General features: G+C 42.3%; 2 protein-coding genes across 2 annotated transcripts in view; one reads left to right on the top strand and one right to left on the bottom strand.

Moving 5' to 3' along the window:
* The window catches only part of SASH1 (SAM and SH3 domain containing 1), a 170,657-nt gene that overhangs the window by 48,518 nt on the left and 108,365 nt on the right, over positions 1-13,774 (top strand). The window lies entirely within an intron of this gene.
* LOC105819339 (nuclease-sensitive element-binding protein 1) lies at positions 5,809-7,326 on the bottom strand. Its single transcript, XM_012655547.1, has one exon. The coding sequence runs from the start codon at positions 7,187-7,189 to the stop codon at positions 6,212-6,214; it is 978 nt and encodes a 325-aa protein (XP_012511001.1). The 5' UTR covers positions 7,190-7,326; the 3' UTR covers positions 5,809-6,211.

Raw genomic sequence — 13,774 nt, 5'->3', positions numbered from 1 at the left:
AAATTATTTTTTTAAAAATTATGGTAAAATACACATAACATAAAATTTATCATCTCAACTGATTTTAAGTACGCAGCTTAGTGGCAGTGAATACACTCAACGTTGTTGTGTAACCGCCACCACCATCCATCCACAGAGCTCTTTTCATCCTGCAGAGCTGAAACTCTGTACCTCTTAAGCAACTCGCAATCCCCAGCCCCCACTCCAGGCCCCCGCAGCCCCTGGCAACCACCATTCTACTTTCTGTGTCTATGAATGGATTACTCTCATCACCTCAAATAAGTAGAATTAAGCAGTAGTTGTCCTTTTATGACTGGCTTATTTCATATAACGTTTAGCATAATGTCCTCAAGGTTCATCCATCTTGTAGCTTGTGTCAGGATTTCCTTTTTTTTTGAGGCTGAATAATACTCCTTTGTTCAACATGCCACACTTTGTCCTTTCGTCCACGGATGGATAGCTGGGGTGCTTCCACCATATTTTCTATTGCAAATAATGCTTCTGTGAACATGGGTGTACGAATATGTCTTTCAGTCCCTGCTTTTATTTCTTTTGGGAATATACCCAGAAGTGGAATTGCTGGATCAGATGGAATTCTATTTTTAATTTTTTGAAGAGCATCCATACTGTTTTTCATAGCAGTTACACTATTTTTCATTCCCAACAACAGTGCATAGGGGTTCTCATTTCTCCTTATCCTTGCCAAGACTCGTTATTTTGTTTTCTATATATATAGTTATGGGGGGGGGAGGGAGGAGAGAGAGAGTGAGTTTGCCATCCTAATCTGTGTAAAGTGGTATCTCATTATGGTTTTGATTTGCATTTTCCTAATGATTGATTAGTGATGTTGGGCATCTTTTCACATGCTTATTGGCCATCTGTGTATCTTCTTTGTAGAAATGTCTCTACAAGTCTTTTTCCCATTTGTGAATTATATTGTTTATTTTTGTTGTTGAGCTGTAGAAGTTCTTTATATATTCTGGATACTAATCCCCTATCATAGTAGTCCCCAATCTTTTTGGCACCAGGGACCAGTTTCTTAGAAGACAATTTTTCCATGGAGCCAGGGGTGAGGGGTTACGGGGGTGGGAGATGGTTTCAGGATGATTCAAGTACATTACATTTATTATGCAGTCAAAACTCTCTGCTAATGTTAATCTGTATTTGCAGCCAATCCCCAGCGCTAGCATCACCGCCTCAGCTCCACCTTAGATCATCAGGTATTAGATTCTCATAAGGAACGTGCAACCTAGATCCCTCGCACGTGCAGTTTACAGTAGGGTTCGTGCTCCTATGAGAATCTAATGCCACTGATCTAACAGGAGACAGAGCTCAGGCGGTGATGCGAGTGATGGGGAGCAGCTGTAAATACAGATGAAGCTTTGTTCACTTGCCCCCTACTCACCTTCACCTTCTGCTGTGCGGCCTGGTTCCTAACAAGCCACGGACCAATACCGGTCTGCAGCCCGGGAGGTTGGGGACCACAGCCTTATCGGATGAATTATTTGTAAATATTTGCTTCTGTTCTGTGGGTTGCCTTTCCCTCTGGTTGATGGTGTGCTTTGATGCACAAAGCTTTTATAATTCTGATGAAGTCCAATTTATTTTTTCTATTGTTGCCTTTGTTTTTGGTGTCATATCCAAGAAATCATTGTCACGTCCCATGTCATGAGGCATTTCCACTGTGCTGTCTTCTAAGAATTTTATACTCTTAGTCCTTATGTTTAGAGGTCTTTGGTCCATTTTGACTTAATACTTGCATATGGTGTGAGATGCCCCCCTAGCTTTTATTATCATGCAGTTTATGTGTTAATAAATTCCAGAGATTCGTTATAAAGAAAAACAGTCCCTGCCCCTTTCTGCCACCTTTCTTCCTCTAGACCATCACTCACCTGTTGCACTTGCCACCCCACCCTGTGCTAACGTCATCTCCTCTGCAGGCTCTTCTTGACTCCCCAGGTGAAGTGGCACTTGTCCCTCGAAATCCCCGTTGCAATTTTAGTGTACTTCCCATACCATGTCTGCTCTTTTCTACCATATATTGTTGTTCATGTACTTGTCTCGTCTCTACCAAATTACAAGCACCCAGATGGCTGGGTTTAATTTGCATCCCTGTGTCCTTTAGAATGTTTGTCACAGTGACTTGTATTTTATAGATGCTCTACAAATATTAACTGAATATCCAGTTATAAAGAGTTGTAAGTAAATGGTACTATGTGACTAACAATATTGGATTTAGAAATTTTCAAAACCAGTTCCTACCTAAATGAATTCTCAAGTTCAGTTTTTGTTTTTTGTTTTTGTTTTTGTTTTTGTTTTTGTTTTTTTAGACAGAGTCTCTCTCTGTCGCCTAGGCTAGAGTGCCATGGTATCAGCCTATGTCACAGCAACCTCAAACTCCTGGACTCAAGCGATCCTCCTGCCTCAGCCTCCCAAGTAGCTGGGACTACAGGCGCTGGCCACCACGTCCAGCTAATTTTTTGTTTCCATTTTTAGTTGGCCGGCTAACTTTTTCTATTTTTAGTAGAGATGGGGTCTCACTCTTGTTCAGGCTGGTCTCAAAGTCCTGACCTCAAGCGATCCTCCTGCCTCAGCCTCCCAGAGGACTAGTATTACAAGCGTGAGCCACCATGCCCGGCCCAGTTTTGTTTTCTTTAAAGTGTTTGAAATGCTATGAAATCTGCTATCAATATTACTGAAGTCAGAGAAGGGAGGCTGTTGTATACCAGTTCCACCTTGGGGCTGTATAAGAAATTTTGCACCTAAGTAACTTCAAGATTCTTCTTAAAAATGACGTTCCGTATTTAAAGCCAGACAACAGAAGGACATTTTCCTCTTCTTTTAAGTAAAGTTGAACTGCTGGAGGCAGTCACGAAGCATGTATCAAATGACCAAGTCCAGTCACTTCCGGAGTCACTTTCGCCACAGACGGTAACGGAACACGCTCTCAGTGTGACAGGAATCGTATACTTCTCACATCAAGATGTTGCTGGCGGAAAACCTCCTGGTGTGTGTCACTCACACACCAGGGAACGCACCTATGTTAGAGGAACAGCAAGTGTAGAGAGTGTTTTCTACGCAGTCCTGATGAACATTCACCACAAGAAACTGTTGGAAGGTTGAGGTGGATGTGTTTCGTTATAAGAAAAAGGCAGTGTTTGTGGAAAGCAGTGCTTCATGGTGATACACTTAATGGTTTTGTATCCAAATCACAAAAGAGATTACTAGTCATCTAGAACAGATGTTTCTTATCCCAGAAAGTTCTTAAAGTTCTCCGAATTGGTCCTCTTGAGACAAGAGCCATACCTCCCTGTAAACCAATGAGCCGTAATCATCTGCATTACATTTTCTCTATAGGACAAGCTTAATTATAAGTTACACTTAAAGTGACATGCCAAAGTAAATGGAAACTTTATAAGGTAATAAACAACCACAATGCGTTAGCGATAAGTGTTCTAAGGTGGGTTAGTTATAAGGAGGGCCTCATTGTGAACTGACATACTGTACTGACAAGCTACCCAGTAGTATAATATAAAAGCTTTGCCCACACGTTTATGATACAGACATAAAAAGGCCTTCCAGGTCTGTATTTTTATTTAAGCAATTTCATGAATTCTAGTTAAATATGTAATTCTGTGATTCAGTCAGTCAGTAAATATTGATCCAGCACTTACTAGGTACCCCCAAGGACCAAGAGAAATGCAATATAAAAAAATTAACCCCTTAAACAAACACACATCAAGTTGTAGGAGACAAGCTTTATGGAATTCGGCATTATGCAATTACATTCAGTCAACATGTATTGAGTTCTCACCATGCGCAAGGCTGTATCTAAAGCTGTGTGGAATAAAAAAAAAGACCCCTGCCATGTGGCCTTTTAGTTATTTTCTTTATAAAATCTGATAAATTAACATGAAGCATGAAATCCCCCTAAAATTCTTGGTTGTTTGAAAATTTATTCCCAAAGACCATAATGGGAATATTTGCCAAAGTCTTTATGCAGGCTTCACTCTGGATAGATTTTTCACCGGTTTTTTCAAATACCTAGTCTCCATTTTGATATAATTCAGGTTGTTATATAACTTTTTCATGGCCTGAAGCAGGACTGAGTGTTGATACTTCTGACACATTATAACTGGTAGTTGAGATGTTAATGAAGCATATATATGTCTGACTTACCAAATTTCATGATGTTTAGGATCGTTACTTTTTTTGCAGGTAAGAGGGATCATTTTTGGCCAGATTTTGATATAAGGATTGAGAAACTTATGCTTCCTTTATTAAACAATTTAGGGCCAGGCACAGTGGCTCATGCCCGTAATCTTAGCACTTTGGGAGGCTGAGGCAGGAGGATCACTTGAGATCAGTAATTTTAGACCAGCCTGGGCAACATAGTGAGACCCCATCATTAGCCAGTCATGGTGGCATATGCCTGTAGTCCTAGCTACCTGGGGGATGCTGAGCCGAGAGGATCGCCCAGGAGTTTGAGGTTGCAGTGAGCTATGGTCGTGCCACTGTATTCCAGCTTGGCTAGAGTGAGACATTGTCTCAAAAAAAAAAAAAAAAAAAGCAATTATTTAGCACCCAATTTGTACCTTCTTCTCTCCTGGCGATAATAGCAGGTATCTATATGGGTGCTGGCATTTTGAGAGAAGGGTTATTTAATACATTACAGTTACACCCAAAGCATCCATGAGTGAAAGAAAAAACAGGTTTTAAAAATGATGTAAATGAAATGATAAAGTATTTAGTGTTTGGTTTTTAAACTTAGAATTTGTACCATAGTGACTTCAGTTTGCATTGCATTCCCAAAAGCTATAATACCACATCATAAAGAATATAGGGAAAGGCTCATAGGAAAATCATTACTGTTGCAAAAAAAAGAAAAAAAGAAAAGTAGCATTTCTTAAAGAAATCAACTCAGTGTATCAGAACATTGCTAAGGTTTTAATGATGGAACTCTATAGGGAAATATTTACCATTTTGGAAACTTTGAACTTGGTGTATACATTGAGTTCTTACCAAGTGCACAGTTTTTTACTATTCCCATAGTAGTTTGAGCTACTTTAGTATTTAGTTAGTTTGAGTCATGTTCAGGGGGTTCGAGGGAGATTAATGAAGTTCAGTTTCAGTTAAATTAGGGAGACTAAGTAACTTGCAGAATAGGAAGCATCCATATTATGGAAGTCTTGAATGCCAGTTTGTTTGTTTGTTTGTTTGTTTGTTTATTTATTGAGACAGAGTCTCACTCTGTCACCTTGGCTAGAGTGCCCTGGCATCAGCCTAGCTCACAGCAACCTCAAACTCCTGGGCTCAAGGGATCCTCCTGCCTCAGCCTCCCGAGTAGCTGGGACTACAGGCACGCGCCACCATACCCACTAATTTTTACTATTTTAGTAGAGACGGTGGGGGGGTGGGTCTTACTCTTGCTCAGGCTGGTTCTCAAACTCCTGAGCTCAAGTGATTCTCCCGCCTCAGCCTTCCAGAGTGCTAGGATTACAGGTATGAGCCACCGTGCCTGGCCGTTGAATGCCACTTTAATAGTTTGACATTGTTCTGTTGTTAAGAGGGGACACAGAAAAGTTTTTATTGGGGAGAATGACAGAGGGATTATGCTCATGGGAAATCTTAATTCAGCAATGGTGCCTTCAGTTATTTGGAGGAGGAAGAGCAGCTAGAAGGCTGTTGCTACAGTCCACGACAAAGCCTGAGCAAAGATGCTGGGTGTAGACATGGAAATGAGGAGGTGAACAGAAAAAAACCTGTTGGAGGAATTTAGATCTTTTTTTTTTTTTTTTTTTTTTTTTAATTATTTAAGACCTTTATTAACAGGTGCTTGCAGTTTGTTGACTTTTTTGAAAAAATCAAGTTGTAAACTTTTATTACAAATTAAAAATGAAGTTCTTAAAAATCTCAACTTGACCAGATATGAAACAATTTAAAAACCTTTAAAGGCGTATTGAGAAAAACCAGGCTTTTTTAAAAAACACGTTTGTTATTACCAAAAAAGACATCTTTAGGTAAAAATAATAAAAACCCCATGCTGCATAGATAATGCAGATAGTTCTAGTTATCTGGTCAACGGGCAAAAAGCAAGCACTTAAGGTCTTCAGCTCCAATCTTTCGTTCATTTCTTATTGCTGGAATTTCATATTCATTTCTTCTTGTTGGATGACTAAACCGGACGATGGTAGAGATGGTAAGCCGGCATTTACTCAGCCCCGCCCTGCTCAGCCTCGGGAGCGGACGAATTCTCAGCTGGTGGATCGGCTGCTTTTGTCTCTTTGCCATCTTGTGGTTTAGGGTTTTCTGGGCGTCTGCGTCGGTAATTGAAGTTACAGCGGTACCGACGTTGAGGCGGCTGCTGACCTTGGGTCTCATCTCCTTGATTCTCTTTATCCTCTTCATTGCCGTCCTCTCTGGGCTGTCTTTGGCGAGGAGGGCCCCTGCGGAATCGTGGTCTATAACCCCGATACATATTCTGTCTTACTGGTGGTCTACCTTGTTCTCCTGCACCCTGGTTGTCAGCACCCTCCATCACTTCTCCCTGCACAGGAGGGTTGGAATACTGTGGTCGACGCCCATAGGGTCTCCGCATGTAGTAAGGTGGGAACCTTCGCCTGCGGTAGGGCCGGCGTTGTTGGGCCTGGCCTTCAGGAGCACTCTCCGATCCCTCATTCTTTTCCCCACTCTCACTGTTCTGATAATTCTGCTGGTAATTGCGTGGAGGACCCCTGCGACGTGGATAGCGTCTGTAATGGTTACGGTCTGCTGCATATTTACTGCCTTGAACTGGAATTCCACCAGGGCCTATAACATTTGCTGCCTCCGCACCCTTTTCTCCTTCAACAACATCAAACTCCACAGTTTCTCCATCTCCTACACTGCGAAGGTACTTCCTGGGGTTATTCTTCTTTATGGCAGTCTGGTGTACAAATACATCTTCCTTGGTGTCATTCCTGTTGATGAAACCATATCCGTTTCTTACATTGAACCATTTTACTGTCCCCAAAACCTTCGTTGCGATGACCTTCTTGTCCCCGCCGGCAGGCGCCGCCGATGTGAGGCCGCCCGGGCCACCGCTCCCTGCGCCGCTGCCCGTGGTGCCGGGCTTGGAGTCGGCAGCGCTGAGGGCGGGGGCGGCGGGGGGGGCGGCGGGCGGCTGCTGGGTCTCGGCCTCGCTGCTCATGGTTACGGTGATGGTGACTGGGGCCGGCTGCGGCAGCTGCGGCTCTTCCCGATGTGTGATGGTAACTAGGCCAGCGGCGGCGGTGGGGCTTCACAGGGCTCTCTGGGGTCCGCTCTCCACTCCCGCTACCGATCGAACTCTGGAGGAATTTAGATCTTGATGGACTCTATGGAAGGGATCAGGATAAGACTCTGGGAGGGGAGTGTGGCCGTTGACATGTGAGACCGAGGAGGAGGAGCTGGATGTGCAGGAAGATGAGGAGCTCACTTTATAATGTGTTTTGAGGTGCTGTCAGGACATTCTTGTGGAACAGGGGAGTTGGGAATGGTGGCTTCCGAGCAGCAGCTGGAGGGAGAGGCCTGAGGCTCATTCCTCACTGTGCTCTTAGCACCTAACTTGATGCATGGCCTTGAATGATCAAAGCGAGGTGAATGGAGGCAGTGGGTATAGAAAATTCATGCAAGAAGTTTGAACTTTGGCTTTAAAGGAGTGGATGCAATGAATGAGTAGAGAATTAATCAGCCTGCCTTCCTCCCTTCCCGCTCCTTCCCCTCACTCCCTTTCTATGGGGAGGGTTCAACGTATTTGTGTGAGTACACCAAAGGGAAGAGAAGAAAAGAGGGATGATGAAGGATTTAAAACAAAGAGAATAAGTGTATGGTGAATTGCTCTTCCTTTGTACAAAGTTTGAACAAAAACAGTTGAAGAAGTGTGCTTGTCCCTCCTTGGAGGATGGAAAGCACTAACGCGTGGGTGGCTTCTGGGATCCTCCTTTGCCAGGAGTACATCATTAATATTTACAGCAGGCACAAGTCAACCCGCAAGATTTGTTTGTCTCCTTTTTTAGTATAATATTTACTAAAAAGAGAGATGGTTAATTATGTAAGGAAATAAACCAAGCACCAAAATAATTAGGTCGGAGAACCCAGGCATGCTGAATATTAGGTCACAGGGCACAGTCAGAAAGTGCATGATGGGAAGAATTTCTAGAGTATTCCTGTATGTGTATGATTATTTTGTTGGATGCAAGTGGCTTTAGCAGAGAATTGAGTGTAAGGGTCTCTTGGGTATCTAGTGGAGTGGTTCAAAGTGACCTCAGGAAGTAGGCAGCCTGGGGCGGAAATCCTGGCATTGCCACTTACTGGACATGTGACTGTGAGCAGGTTACTTAAATCTCTCTGAGCCTCAGTTTCTTCTTCTATAAAACAGACATAAACGTAATACCTCCCTATAGAGGCTGCAGTGAGAACTAAGTGAAATAATTTTTTGAAATTTATCCACCACATTGACCGAGCACCCGTGGCGTGCCAGGCTCTGTTCTAGGTCCTGGGGCTGCGGCAGGGAGGAAGGTGGGTACAGTGTTTGCTCTCGTGGGACTTCCATTCTTCTGAGCCCAGGAAGCGTTAATACACTTCTCAGGAGGGAATATTTGTAAAGCACCAAGCCTGATGCCTGGCTGTACTTAGTCACTGTGAGCCAACACCATCAACTTCCCAGAGAGCACGATATTTTCTTGATTCGATGATGACAAATGGGTAGGGCTTCCATTGACAAATGAATTTGGAATTTTGCATTGAATATTTCTAATTTGAGAGAGGAAATTAATGAGTGCCATGGGTGTGTGCACACCAGCTGAACAATGTACATGTGGGCATTATTTAGTGATCATCATTTGTATGCTCAGGAAATTCTGATTAGGACAAAGGCTACTGGGAACTGGCTTCCCTGCGTTTGTGCTACTTCCTTTCCTTCCTATTGAGCGGTGGGCACGAGGGAAGAATTTCACTTTTCTGACATTTGCTTGGCACAGGCTTTTTTCTAAAGGGCCCTGTGTTAGTCACATGTCTGGGGGTTATAAAACAGTACTTAAAGAAGCATTAGTTTTGTTGGAAATAATCCTATAGGATTACTTTCTTTAAAAATGAGAACAGTTTAAATCAAAGGAGGATCACTATTCAGGTTTGACTATTCAAGTATGGTCAGCAGTGCTGTCTGAGCATAGATATATGAAAGATAGATACAAATGGGTTTGAGAACATGCTAGCACCTGCCCCTGCAAACTTCAAGAATTTAAAAATTGATGGCAATCACCCAAGAGCCAGCAGGACAAAGGTCGCCGCAGAGCCATCATGATGTGGTGTGTTACAGAAAGGAAAGCCCACGTGGAAAGTAGGCGGCCTTTAGTGGCTCTGCTCTTTGGGGGAACTACTCTCAAACCTCTTAGCCAAAGGCAATCCATTAAACCTACCCACTCATTCATAGGATTCCCTTTGGCAAAAGGAAGCTCTTTTAAAGTGGGAATTAGGGACCTGTTCTCATTAATTAAAAATAACCCTTTTATTTTTCCCAAAGCCAAAAAAGCTTTGTGTAATTATAGTGTGGGAAGGTAAAGGTGATCCCACACTTAAAACCTACACCCATCAAGGCACTTGGCTTTACTGCCCAAGCCAGTCTAGCCAGGGCCTCGGAGAAGCTGGCCTTTGTCTTCACAGGTTACGGGCATCCCAGACGCCTCTTCAGTTTGCCCTCAGATGGCACAGCAGTGTCATGACTCACTCACCTATGTGGCCATGACATCTGGGCAGACAAGAAGCAATTTGTTCCCTCCTTCCCCCCTTGAATTACTTGTTTTCAAAAGAATAGATGAAACAAAGCAAACTCTTTGAGGTTTCCCTGAAAGCTTGGCATGGATTGTAACTAGTTTCATGTGTGTGTGTTTGTGTGTGTGTATGTGTCCTTTGTATCCTATTCAATAATCCCCATCAGTTGCATGCGCCTTTTGAAATATTCTCAGTGGAAGAGTAATGGGTTTAAAGCAGTCTGCATAAGGAAACACTTCTAACTTTTGCTCAACTGGTGGATAGATTTTAAAAATAGCTCTTGAGTTTTGCAATGTGGCACGCCACGTGTGAGATCCCAGACGACATGTGTGCTGCGTGTCGAAAAACCCTTCACAAGTGTTATCTAATTAACTGCATGATATCTGACAGGTGGCAGGCCCCTCAGAGGCTTGCAGGAAGAGAGAGCTCCTGCACACACACCACCAGCTCAGAACAGTGTCTTTGTGTCTTGGGGTTGTGCTGCCTCAAGAGAGAATGCACCTTCATTGGATCGCGGTTGAAACAGATCACCCAAGATCCTCGTAGGGATTCATTGAGATCCGTTACCATCCTCAGCAGCTTCTGGTTTTTGCCAGAGAAGGCCAGTTATTGATAGCAGGAACATAAACCTGCAGGAGAGACCAGCACTTAGAGATAGACCCCCTTTTAGGGGAAGCTTCGTTGTGGGGATTTATTTGAGAGGCTCAGTCCTCCAGCAGGAAGTTGAAGTTTGGGCAAGCACCAGGTGATGGGGGTCCTCAACACAGGGCACTGGGAAACTGAGAGCAGCCCACATTTGGATGTCTGTCCATTGCTGGGCCTGTGAGCAGGTGGAAGGGACTTAGTCACTAGGCTGAACATGAATGGAGCAGAACCCCTGTTCTGGGAGAAGGTGAGGTTTATTGCGCAATTGTCAGAATAAGGCCTTAGAAGGCACAAAACAGAACAGTTGGGTACAACCTAGGTAGGAGGGGAGGAGGACAGAGACTCAGGAAGCTGAAGGAAGCCTGTTTCAGCAGTGGAACACTGACCGCAAGGGCCAATAGATGTTAGCATAGCAATTAATAGTCTGTACCCCAGAATCAAATCACACAGACTGAATAGACTCCACCACCTTCAGGTATGTGGTCTCAGGCAAGTTGCTTAATCTCTCCTTGCCTGTTACCTTGTTGGTAAAAATGGAAATAGTAAAAATTTCTACCTTATAAGTTTGTTTGTTTTTTTTTTTGAGACAGGGTCTCTCTCTGTTGCCCAGGCTAGAGTGCAGTGGTATGATCATAACTCACAGCAACCTCAAACTCCTGGGCTCAAGTGATCCTACTGCCTCAGCCTCCCGAATAGCTGGGACTACAGGCATGCGCCACCATGCCCGGCTAATTTTTTCTATATATTTTTAGTTCAGATAATTTCTTTCTATTTTTTTTTAGTAGAAACGGGGTCTTGCTCTTGCTCAGGCTGGTCTCGAACTCCTGAGCTCAAACAATCCACCCGCCTCGGCCTCCCAGAGAGCTAGGATTACAGGCGTGAGCCACCGCGCCCGGCCCTCACTGTTCTTTCTGTAGAACTTTCTATGATACGTTGGTATACATAACCGAATCCGTCCATCAATTCAATTCATAGAGCGTATACCATTTGAATATAATTAAGAGGAATTTTTAAAGAAAATAGTTGTTTGCTTTTACGTCTTCCCAAATCACTCCCTTCAGCTTCCCCCCCTGGTTGCCTACTCAGAATAAATAAGGACAAATGGCAGTCTATGTGATCTCTAACAAAACCCTTGACACAAGTGGTAGAAGATATATATAGCACTTAGCACGGTTTCTGTCCTTTCTTGAACATGTTTCTGTCATTCTTTTGCTTTACTCTTCAACATACTGTCTTTCTCATGCTTTGTGGATCAAATTATACAGTGCTAATACCCAGGGACTAAAAACAGTAGAAATTGAAATGCAATTTATAAATGTTTATTAATTCCCTACTGTGTATACGGCACTAAGCTTTAGGTGCCATGGTGTCTCCACTTCCAAACTCTTGTTCTCTACTGCCTTGCATTAATTTCTTCATTTAACCAATACTTATTAGATACTTAATCTGTACCAAGCACTTTTTTAGATCTTGAGACATTAAAGGCGAGCAACCTACATCATCTGCCTGGGGGGGTACACTTAAGCCTGTGCAGGCAGAATAGTGTGGTTAAGTGTTAGGGTGAAGGCCTCTGCCCCAGTCTCAGAGGATAAGAGAAGGCCCAGGAGGAGGTGGCATTCTTAATTCTCCTAAAGTTCTGTCAAAAATACACATTAACTTCCGGACCCCAAGACATAGCTTTTTTCTTTCTCTTTTCTTCTCCTCCCCGCCCCCATCACAACTTTTAAAGTCCTATTTAGTTTTGGTGCAACCAGTCCTTTCCCCAACAGTAACTCTTGCATAGTAATTAGTTCCTCTCATCTCTTGCCCGTTCAGCCATTCTCATTGCTTATCCCAGCTTTGTGACATTTTTGGTGAAATTTGAGGGGTTTATTTGTTGCTGTAAATTTGTTAATTTATGGCAAACAATGAATCCTCTTCATTTCCAAAGATCATTTTCTCTTTCATATAATAAGCATTTTCATGAGTTGTTGAGGGCGTTCATCTGGTGAATTAAAATTTGGAATCTTCAAAAAAAAGTCTTCACGGCAGCTTTCAAAATGAAAAGGGATAGCATTTAAAATTTGTGCTAGGACGCTAATGATTTCTCATTCTTGCCTGGGGTTTTGTGGCAAAGGTGAGGTGAGCACTCTCCCTCAATTGTCTTTATGGTGCATGTTATAGAAAGGATGAAAATTCAAGGGTTAGTGTTTTGAATTTGCATACATTGTTTTAGGGCTTGACAGTGAAAATGTGGGTGGAGTGGAAGTGATACCCTATCATTATAGGGGTCATGTCTTTTTGTTTCTTTTAAACAGATCTAATTGTACCCTTGTAAGACTCCACTTTGTCATGGTTCCGTAAATAACAATCCTATCTCTAGGTTCATGTCAGCCTTGTTAGATGTGTAGTATTTGGGGACACAGTCTGTCCTCCTGGCCTGTTTCCCAGCCACATCAGTCATTGTGTTTGGACCCACTGCTTTTATCTGCCCTGCTACAGGTGCTAGGAAGGGTCCATCCGTCTCTTTTCTGCCATTGGAAATCAGGTCCTAATAGATTTCTTGTTTGTACTCTTTTGAGGTTTTTGTTTGTTTGCTTTTCCCAAGAAAAAATGTTATCTGCTGGATGAAAATTGCCCTAACGTTTACATACATGCAAATTTTCTATGCATGTGATATGCATAATCTTCTATGAAATAATTGTTTTCTAATTAACACCCTGGTGATATTTAGGTGATTGAGGCCAGTTAAGAGACAAGAAGAAAATACTTCAATTCTTCCTTTCCTTGCTACAGGAAAGGTGAATTTAATAAGGCATTTTAAGAAAAAGAAAAAGTAAAGCAAAATTTCTGTGAGGAAAATCCTAAATTATTGATGTTTCAGAATCCTTAACAATACAATGCAATTAAAAAATAAAGAGTTAGCATATATTGAATAATGTATCTTTAAATTACAAGTGCTCTGCAAAGATCTATGTGTAGAGAAGAAATTCGTCATCATATGGGATTAAGAAAATTAACATAAATTTTCTATGTGATGGATCTTCTATGTCCCAGTTATGGTATGGAATCTTGGTAGTGTGTGTATGTGCATATGTAAATTTGAACCAAATCTGACTCTGGGTCTATAGAAGGAATAACATTAAAAAAATAGATTTTAAGTAGAAACATTTTTGTTTTGCTTTCTGATCGTAAAAGCAGCATATACACGTTGTAGAATAATCACAAAATTCAGAAAAATCTAAAAAAGAAAATAATGATTATGCTTAAGCCCCCCCACCTATACTTCCAACTCAAATATAATCACAGGCATTTGTCTGACATATATCTGTTCAACACATATTTTTTTTTTTTTTTTTTT

Source organism: Propithecus coquereli, unplaced genomic scaffold (genome assembly GCF_000956105.1).
Source record: "Propithecus coquereli isolate 6110/MARCELLA unplaced genomic scaffold, Pcoq_1.0 Scaffold48, whole genome shotgun sequence".
NCBI lineage: Eukaryota > Metazoa > Chordata > Mammalia > Primates > Indriidae > Propithecus > Propithecus coquereli.
Note: the sequence above shows the minus strand (reverse complement) of the source record. Positions and strands in the feature narration are given on the sequence as shown.